The sequence below is a fragment of the Eucyclogobius newberryi genome, unplaced genomic scaffold (assembly GCF_026437365.1).
Source record: "Eucyclogobius newberryi isolate DKJ021-1_F unplaced genomic scaffold, fEucNew1.0.hap1 SCAF_6, whole genome shotgun sequence".
In the NCBI taxonomy this organism is placed as follows: Eukaryota; Metazoa; Chordata; class Actinopteri; order Gobiiformes; family Gobiidae; genus Eucyclogobius; species Eucyclogobius newberryi.
The window spans coordinates 15,003,202-15,013,382 of record NW_027316278.1 but is presented as its reverse complement, the minus strand read 5'-3'; the positions used below and the strand labels follow the sequence as shown (position 1 = coordinate 15,013,382).

Below are 10,181 nucleotides of genomic sequence, written 5' to 3'. Positions count from 1 at the left end.
TTAAAATCTGTTTTAATCTTATTTCTACTTATAATTAGAGTAAAACAGAACACCAAGGACCAAACTACAGAGGCTCAGCTTCACAAAGGCTCCAGCCAATTGTTTGTGCTCCAAAGGGTTCAGGAACAGCTTCAGTTTGAACTGGGGCTCATTAAGCGGTCAATACAATCATTTATTGGGAAATAAACATACATTTCAATCGAAAACATTGAACAAATCACATGTTCCTGAAGTTATTATTCTGTGACACACTTCAGTCATTACACACATTTAATTTTACAAAGGCACTTTAAAGTCTACTCAAAGTTTAGTTTTCACACGGTATGTCACTACAGTTCTCTCCTCAAACACAGAAACAATCATATTATATACAACTGTATTGAGAACGCTAAAGGAAAAAAAAGGCTTGTTATAGTAAGTTACCTAGGTTACTTAATTAACCTTAATGTCTCAGACAAAAATAAATAAAATGGGCTTTATGTGAGGTCAGATGGCATTAGTGGAAAGTGGATTCCAAGTTTAAGTGGTTCATACAATTCTATGCATGTGTTGGCTTAGATGTCATGGTCTGTTGTTGAATTGTCGATCAAAGTCCTACAATAGTGCGCGTTCACATGACACAACATTCTTAAATTCCTATAGTTTAAAATTTTGCTGGAATTCATCCTTTAACTGTCAGATTTTAGATTTTTTCGTCCTGGTTTATAGTTAATTCCTCTGCTATTACTAGGCTTGTTGATATTAAACAAAAACTGGCACAAAGCTCACTGTCTCCTCTGTAAGCACAAATAAACAAAAGTGAAACCGATTTTCAGCCTCAGAAAGTGAGGCTTAAACTCATGGCTTTACATCCTTCCAAAGGAAGTTGGAAGGACTTTAAGCCATGAGTTTAATATGACACATTTGTGGAGTCAATACCAAACAAATAAAATGCATTTATTATGGATATTTCCTTCAAAAACGCTGAATCGCCCATAAAGTTTCACGTACCCGGCCCGCCATCTGAGATCATGAACATCCAACTCCACAACATGAACAAATGCAAGATGGATCCATTTAAATCTATACTGTGGAGCATTACAGGCAAGCAATAACATCTCCATGGTGACAAGCAGGCGGCTGGCCCCAGAAAAGTAACATCTAGTGCACCTTTAAGAACATACAGTATGGCAAGGCAGAGACAAATCTATAGAGAAATGAATGAGAGAAGACGTTGAGACGGTTTTGGCAGATTAGTTATGTTATTATTAGACAGAAGTTGATACCTCATCTCTCATTGAGGGGGCTTGTTCAGTCCAACAGAAAGACCAACGATTAGAGCAACAATGGCAATCAGGATCAGGAGGACAAAAGCAAGGATGATAATTTTCTGTAAAAACAAACAAAATTACCATACATTATTTCAGTGATGTAAAGGTTGATTTCTTTGTGAACATTGCATATGGCTTTGAGAAAGTAGACGCACCCTCCTGGACCTCTTCTGGTATCTCACTGCTTTCTTTGTCTCCTCTTTTGCGTGACAAATATACTCCTCCGCATTGGTAACATTGTTCTCAATATTGTTCACCATCTCCCCCTTTGAGAGAGTAAACGCCGATCAACAACCCTAATTCTAAAACGTTTTATTGTACTCAAAAAGCCTCTTACTTGAGTCTCCACCAGCATGGCCATGTCCATAAACATTGTGTGAAGCTCTCTGATGCTCATCTCCAATCGCATTATGTCCTGATGTCGGGATTCTATTTCGTTTAAGGCCTCGTGAGTTATTTGTGAATCCATGATAATCTGGGAAAAGTGGATAAGATCTTTGCCTGACGTGTTTCAAAGCCAAAGCACCTTATTATAAATAACATTAGGCATATTGTAACTTACATCAGATGTGAAGATAGCTGGATTTCCACTTTCTAACATGTCCTCCAGTTCTTCGTTTGTGGTCACTCGGCCGGCTAAAATTAAATAAATGAAAAGAAAGTATGTAGTAGTATAATTTTATCAGGGCAAACACAAGGTTATTCAGATGATATTAAGTCAATCCAACAGAAAAAACTTAAAACTTGTCTTTAAATGTATTAGTTGAGGTTTAATTATCAGACAAATGTGAAATGCTTGCAAAATTAACCACAAAAGTACAGAAATGTCACCGTATATCCTTATTTTCAAGTTTACCTAATCTTTTTTTTATTTTAATTTTTTCAATCTGTTCTTTTTGCAGCATTTTTTGCTATAAACATGTTGCATATCTTGATAACGACGTTCACATTATTACCTAAAAAAAGTACTGAAGTGCGTTATTTTTGAATAACCGCACAGGTGGTTCCGGCAGCAGTCAATCACATTCTAAATCACTACAGTGTGGCCATCACCATAGCACGGGGTAAACAAATGAGCTGCTGTTAAAAGGGACTAGCTTCAACTAACACAGAGATAACTGATCCCTCGGACAGCAAACGCACGGCAAAAAGGTTTTTATATCCACCGACTGGCTCTTGCAGATTGTGGGACCAGAGTATAAGCGGATTTAACAACTCACAGCCGTGTGTTACACAGTTTTAACGCACTCTGCGGAATGTCCGAGATATGAGTTATTTCTGTGTTTTACATGAAGCTAGTCCCTCACAGCAGTTGAGCATTTGTTTACCCATTGCTATGGTAAACAGAGTAGTGATTTAACTGTTGCCGGAACTACTTGTGCGTTAAACAAAATTGACACATGGCAGTTAGCATTAGCTCTCACTGACCGTGGTATAAACATCAACAATAGTCATTCAGCCAGGTTTTTAAAGTTTCAAAGAGCCACTGAGACATATTTACAGGCCACAATTGTTTGCTGTTTTCAGTTTGTGGCTGGCTTTCAAATCCGTGACTATAAAGGAAAGCTTGAGTCAAAGAAAAATGACAGCTTAAAATCTATAAACAAAAGTGTTCTGATGCCTCATGCTCCTCTCTCTGCCCTCCCCAGAGAGACGGATCTGTGTGCAGGTGCTGCAATTAGTTTATTCCTTAGAGACACTGAGCCAAACACATAAAAACACACTATTGTAAGAGACAGATTCACAATAATGCTCCAGGAGGAACCAACATGTTAAACAATGAAGGGACTCCTGACGTAAATAAGAGTAAATATAGTGGACATATACCACTAGAGTATCAAATGCACGAGTAAAAAGCAGGTGAATAGTATTACTGTCACCGTGGCAACACAAACAGTGCCGGGCGTCTCTGGTATCCGCTCTTCGACTGCACTGAGCTGGGTTTCTCATTAACGCTGCCACTGAGGGAAAAGTCTTCTATACCATTCTGTCTACACTTTGTCTGCCCATTCTTTTTGAAGATTCATATGTTTCAGACCTATGCTAAAGCTTTCAGCTAATTTTGTCAACTTTTTTTTTTTTTTAGTCTTGGTTTTTTGACTAAAATAATTTTTAGTTTATCCCCTAGATATAGTCAGTAAATCTTTATCGTTTTGGTCAAGATTCAGTCTCCAAAAATGTTAATTTAGTCAACCAAATCATTGATAGTTTTAGTGAACGTTTCTTGGATGTGCAGTGTGTTTCTGGTTTGTGGCTCTGGGACTGAAGAGTGGATCTAGTCTACACTTGTAGTTTTTATTATCCATCTTGTTGTTCCCTTTTAGGGTTCCCTTTTTGTTGTTCTAGTCTACACTTTTAGTTTTTATTATCCATCTTGTTGTTCCCTTTTAGGGTTCCCTTTTTGTTGTTCTAGTCTACACTTTTAGTTTTTATTATCCATCTTGTTGTTCCCTTTTAGGGTTCCCTTTTTGTTGTTCCCTTTTAGGGTTCCTTTTTGTTGTTCCCTTTTAGGCTCGCGGGTGACTGGAGCCTATCCCAGTGACTTTGGGCCTTAGGCGGCGCACACCCTGGACAGTGGCTCGTCGCAGGGCCGACACAGAGACATAGACATTACAGCCATTCACTCTCACATTCATTCGCTAGGACCAATTTAGAGTCATCAATCTTTGGACGGTGGGAGGAAGCTGGAGAGAACCCACGGTAACACAGGGAGGACATGCAGATGTTGTTCTGGTCCGGGAATCGAACCCATGTTCTCCTTCATGGGAGGCAAGGGCTGCTAACCGCCTTTGCCACCGTGCACCCCTTAGTTTTTATTATTTGACAAAAATATTAAAACTTTAATTGACGAAAACATCTACTTTTAGTCACAGTTTTAATTGACAAAAGTTATGTAATTTTAGCCACAGTTTTAGTTTTTAAGATTATTTTTCATTCCTGAAAGTAATAATGTGACATAGACATTTTGAAGGTGCCTTTGAATGAGCTTTTGTGTTGGCTTCTGACTTTCCTTTATACACATTTACAAATCAACTTCTCAGAATAAGTGTTTTTAGATTCCGCCGCACGGAAATATATTCGAGAAAGTAAGATTCTGCCTCATTGTATCCCCCCATAGATGGAAAAAATTGACATTACTACTTTCCATTTCGGATGACTTACTTATCTCCAGCTGTCTCTGGATTCGTCCTTTGCTTCGCTCCCTGAAGGACACTTGCGTCTCGTTGTACTGAGTCATGACTTCCACAAACTTTCTGGACAACACTGTGTGCTGAGGGTAAACCACAGCAGGCCAAAAGTACAGTCAAAACAAATGCTCACGTCAACAACAACAACATCAGCGGCAGCGGCGGTGGCCATTTTACGGTTGTAAATAACAATGGGTCTGACCTGTGTCTTCTGGATCCTGAAATCGACAGAGGACCTGTTCACGGCATCATCTTTGGGCATACTCTGCTCCATAGCTGTAGGAAAACGAGCAGAAGGAGATGTGTGCTTGGGAAAACTGAAACAATCACATTATAAGCATTTTCTCTGATTTGTAACTCACTTTTTAGTTTTGTTCGCACGACGTTGGCATTGCCTTTAATGTCGTTGGTCAGTGTGGCCAACTTGTCCTTTGTCCCTGCGGATATAGAGAAAACCCATTAGCTACTGTTTGCTGACAAAATATATATAAACTCAGCTTCTATCTCAATGATTACCTCCATGTGACTAGCGTAAATATTGATTTTAGTGTCCATCGTGTAATCTAGCAACACCTTTTTAGAAATAGTCCGTCTATTAGTCAAGCAGTTATATTTCTATTGGATATTTAGACTTTTTAAATACATCCACAAACTAGAGGTTGAAATATGGTGACGGAAGGCTTCTAGATGGAGAATGTTTTAGAAAAAAGTGTATTTTCATTATGAAAATCAGGAATTATTTACAATTGTTTTGACATTTTGACTGGCTTAGTTATAAAAAAAAGTATTTTCGTATGAGTTTTTACTATCTGTACCGTTCAGATGGTGATTAAGATTGTCAAAATACAACTACATTTAATCCAGGGGTTGCAGATTGTTGAAACATTTGCCATATCAATATTGTTCTGAATGGGGGAAATAGTCCTCAAAATGTTGCGTAAAACGAGAAGCTCAAACCGGTGCCACTGAATGAATGCTTCTCTAAACAAATACAACTATTGTCAAATGCGCACGCAGATGTTCACAGAGACTGAACACTACACACAGAAAGCACCATGCCATTTTTTTTTAAAATTTCAAACAAAGTAAAATAATAAAAACACTGAGGATAAACTCACAGTTGTCGGGATTGGGCTCTGACAGGATCGTGCTGTGAATCTTCCTCACCTCGTCCACTTGATGGGCGATTTTATCAATAAGCCCCCTGACTTCCTCCACCTGATGAAGTGCACATGTATTGCTCTATTTGCACATTTAAATTTATATAATATCTAAATAATTTACCCTTCTGAAAAAGCTCTCCATGAAGCCATCTCTCTCCGACGGGACAACATCGTCGTCCGCGCGCGTCCGGCTCTGCTCGGGGGAAAACTGCAATTCAGCCACTTTTACATCATTGTCTGGACACAACAATAAACACGTTTAAAAAATAAATAAAGTTAAAACGGATCACTCACGGCGGCCAATTCAGCGAGGCGATCCTTCATCACGTCTCTGGTCTCGGCTGGCTCCGGTGGGACAGTCCGGTCACGGTGCAGGTCTCCGAACGCGGTGCGCCATGGCCGTGGAGCTGTCAGAGGACGCACCGGTCAAACAAGTTTGGACTTTTAAAAATGACGCAGTAAAACGCAAAGGGAATCCGGTGTTAGTGTTGATGTTGGTGCGGGGTTAATGAAAGCGCAGTACAGACGGGAAAGAGGAGACGCGTAATGAGTTACCGGGATACGCCTCTTCTCTCTCTCTCTTTCTCCTCTTCACCCGCTTCACCCATGGGAAAAAACACTCTCTCAAGGCAAATAATGTAATAATAATGCTTCACGAATGTTCTGGAAAATAATGGCTGGAATTATGTATAGGGCAGTATGGCCAGTTAGCACATTCTGTCACCTGGAAACAACAACATTTATTTGTTCAATGTAATTTAATCCACATCCATTGATTTAGGCCCATGTGACACAACAAACTTTCCAATCTTGTATTTAACAAGATTTTGACGAATTGCACTGAAGGATTTGTTGATATCCAATTCAAAGCGTGATTTGGGGGGGGAAACAAAAAACCTTTTTTGTAATTTATTTGTCAGAATGCAGCCTGAAATGTAATCCTGACTGTACAGTTTCAGATTTACACGTGTGTAATTTTGGCACTATTTATTCAAACTGCCTTATTTGTAAGGGTTAAGGTTAGGTATTCAGAATGAAAACATTGCATGATGAAAAACTGCATACTTTTGTAAGTAAACTACACATGATCTATATCTAAATGTGTAAACATTACTACTTTATCCACCTCCTTTTAGGCTAAACTTGCACATATCCTACTCTGTATAAATAATTATTTATTTAATGATTTATAATTTATTTGTATTACGCAAATAGTCCCAATAGTGAAGTTAATGCATGATCTTTAGGCCTATGAACAGATGCTGCCACACAGGGACGCTGTTCACTCAAAAAAGTATTGAGTAAACTTTATGCGGCTGGTCAGGCTCTCATCACCTGCAAGAATCACGCACGACCACAACACGCTCTCTACACACTTTTACACCAGCAAGAGAAACCGAGGGAAAACGCAGATGCTTGATAACGTGCTAAATACTTTGTATTTGTCTACTTTGTTTCGTGTCCACTGAAGTAAGTTTATAATCACGCGAGACAGAGACATGGATCGTGCTCAATGTTCATCTGCTTTACAGTTCTTCATTCATGTCGTTCAGTCTCCATTTTCCCCCGATGCTGTGTGTTCTTTTCTCTAATTTGAAACATGGCTGGATCGCACACAGTAACTCCTGATTCAGACCCCGCGCAGTCTCCCAGTGCGCACGGATAATGCCATTTACGCACAGCCTGACGCCCCTCCTCAGAAGATACAGAAAAAGTGACATCACAGCTTGGTATTCCCACGTTCAGAGCCACAACTTGGAGAGCTCGCCTCCCCCTCAAAGCCTTGCATGGACTGCGTTTCAAACTCATTCAAGTCAAGTCAAGTTTTTCTTTGGATTCTTTTGGGTTTTTTACTTCTTCATCATGTCAGAGGTCTTTAGTGCTTGATGCTTTTGAGACTTTTCTGAGTGCTTTTCCCCCTGTTTTGTGTGAACTGTTTTTATTGACTGGACACATGGACTAAGCCTCAATTTAACTTTTGGAATAATGCATTTATCCTCTTGGATTTATCTACATATAGTCAACTGTTAACTGTCATTCCAAACGCTATGGAGCTTCATTTGAAACTTCACATTTTCACTGCTTTTCTCTCATGTTGTATAAAGGTAAGCGCATGCATTCTGGTAAACATTGTATTTACACTGTCTAAAATGGATGCTCCGAGCCTTTTACTTGTAGTAAAAATCAAAGAAGACTTAAAGAAACTATTGACTTGTTTTCCTCAACAGGTCAATGCTCAAGTTGTGCAATGGAGGCAGAATCCAGGTATCTCAGTGCTTGTCAGTCACATATTTCACGTTTGTATGTTCGATGTGTAGGCTTAAAACGTATTATTTTACACATTTTATATTTACGTATATAAGCACTTTTCTGCTAACTCAAAGATGCTTTACATATGAAAAGTCCAACTACAAAAAGCAAATATCTCAGTTTTGGAAAAAATGTTAAAAAGTCTTTTTCTTTTTGTTAGAGATAATTATCAAAGTAAATAAAGTTGATCAAAATGGAATCATATTTAGATTGCAGTGAAATACATTTGGCTTTTGAAATCACTGCTATACAAAGACAACGATGGCTTTTAATGGCACTTATGTGTTTTTGACTCTTCATACAACATTTAAACCCCATAACTTATTTTATTATCGCTATGAATATTTAAACCTGTTAGTCCCCATAGTGCTTAGGACATCAGCCGTTGAATCGGGATCTTAATGATGATAAAAGTGTCTCCCCTGAAGGCTTGCAGGTGTTGCGCAGTGCTTCACATTACTGGCCCCTGGATGATGTGAGTGGAATCCACGAGCTGTGGGACCAGATCGGGAAGAGAACAGGTTATGTTAACGGCAGCAACATAAGTACGTCCTCACGTCCTCTTACTGTGTATGAATGTGTACTTTCAGACAGTCAAGGGCAAACAGGCCATTTAAATCTGATTCCAAAGTAGAAAGTAATCACCAGGGGTCTCATTTATGAAACTTTATATGGAATTCTTAATAAAAGTGTATGTCTGGATAAATCACAAACTTCTTCTTCCTCGTCTGTGAAAGCCCTGATATGCAAAGTTCTGAATGTTTGGACCAGACGACTAATTTCTATAGTAAAGTTGTCGTTTTATGGATCACAAACGTAACGTGGAATGTGCCGTACGTAAAATTTTTGTACGTACGCACGCTTTATAAATGAGACCCCAGCAAACCCCAGAAAACACTGGATATAAATGTATAAAAGATTGGATTGTATACATGTCATCACATTTAGATAGATATTAGATCGATCATTGTCTGTGTCTATATTTACTATAGTGGCGACTTTTAAATTTAAATGGACTGCTGAAATACTTACGCAGTACTTTGGAGAAAATGGCTAAAAACAACATTTAGTATTGCTGTTGACGAGTGATGGGCAATACCACTGATTTTTTTATCCAATACTGATACCGATACCAATGAGTTTTGTACTAAAATGCATTGAAACTCCTCAATTATGCTTTTTTTTTTTACGTTATTCATCATTATTTTCTTTCAATCTCAGCTTGAACTGACATGAATAGTAAATATAAACAAAATCTATTAAAGAAAACTGAATTTCTGGGAGACATTTTAAGTATCGATATATTCGCTTGAGTATCAATACTTTTTTAAACCTCTGTCAGTATCTGTATATCAATAGTTGGTATCGATTTGCTCATCACTACTGTTGACATGTGCATTGCGTGCGTCATACTGTACATTTGTGCCTGGATAAATAAGAGCTCTGCCCACTGTATCTACAAAAATCGCACTATTCCAGTTCATATATACAAAAAAATCAATTGATTAAACCCTCAAATATCACTGTCTGTCTGTTACACGTCTGCATTACCTGCCCTGACCCCATGCAATTGTTGTTTGTTTTGGAGGGATCGGGTATGACTCGAGTTGGATGCATGTGTCCTCCGCGCACACTGACGCCGTTCGCTCCGAGCATCAGTTCTTCTCATACCTGCGCACCATGTCCCCCCTTTTTGTCCTCTTTTCACTTTTCTTTGTGCCTTGTGTCAGTCCAGGTTTGAGTCACTGTTACGTTTCTGTGTTGTCCAGCTCTCAGAATCCACAACCACACTGTGCTCCCCTCCTCCCATAACTCTTCCTATGTGTACACCAATGACTCTGCCTACACTAACATTTCTGCGACTGTAGGTGAGCATCCATCACTGTTGCATCATTCACCACTGGCTCCATTGTCATCGTCGCCCTCTTGTCTTTCTTTGTCTGTGGCGTGCGACTTGATAGCGTACACCTGTCAGTCTCCTTTGGGAGCAACAGGAACCGTATAAGGGCTGTAGTGGTCTAAAACACCAAAGACGGGCTCTGTGCATCGTTTAGTCAACCAAAAGTACCATATGTACCCAAAGTGCAGTGACAAGACCAAGGAAACCACACGATTACAAATATTTAAACAGAAAAGGTCCAGAAGCGAATGTATTTATTGGTAGAAAGGTGGATTAAATTCACAGTTTGCACCCACACGTCAAGATAACT

The 10,181-nt window shown here is 39.1% G+C and overlaps 2 protein-coding genes across 4 annotated transcripts in view; one reads left to right on the top strand and one right to left on the bottom strand.

Moving 5' to 3' along the window:
- Positions 1–1,273: 1,273 nt before the first annotated feature.
- Positions 1,274–6,025, bottom strand: stx2b (syntaxin 2b). The gene is made up of 10 exons (XM_072432859.1): positions 5,956–6,025; positions 5,783–5,854; positions 5,617–5,716; positions 4,861–4,935; positions 4,701–4,774; positions 4,473–4,581; positions 1,873–1,946; positions 1,648–1,785; positions 1,466–1,576; positions 1,274–1,369 (listed from the first exon to the last, which is right to left on the bottom strand). Exons 1-10 carry the CDS (start codon positions 5,983–5,985, stop codon positions 1,274–1,276), a joined length of 879 nt encoding a protein of 292 aa, XP_072288960.1. The 5' UTR covers positions 5,986–6,025.
- Positions 6,026–7,290: 1,265 nt separating this feature from the next.
- Positions 7,291–10,181, top strand: part of adgrd1 (adhesion G protein-coupled receptor D1) — a 36,760-nt gene continuing 33,869 nt past the window's right edge. For 2 of the 3 annotated variants that reach the window (XM_072433324.1, XM_072433323.1), the window contains exons 1-4: positions 7,291–7,766; positions 7,890–7,926; positions 8,400–8,516; positions 9,741–9,839. In XM_072433324.1, coding sequence (XP_072289425.1) covers positions 7,710–7,766; positions 7,890–7,926; positions 8,400–8,516; positions 9,741–9,839 — 310 coding nt within the window. In that variant the 5' untranslated portion in view covers positions 7,291–7,709. The remainder of the gene's footprint in view (positions 7,767–7,889; positions 7,927–8,399; positions 8,517–9,740; positions 9,840–10,181) is intronic. The other variant, XM_072433325.1, reaches the window with a different exon arrangement.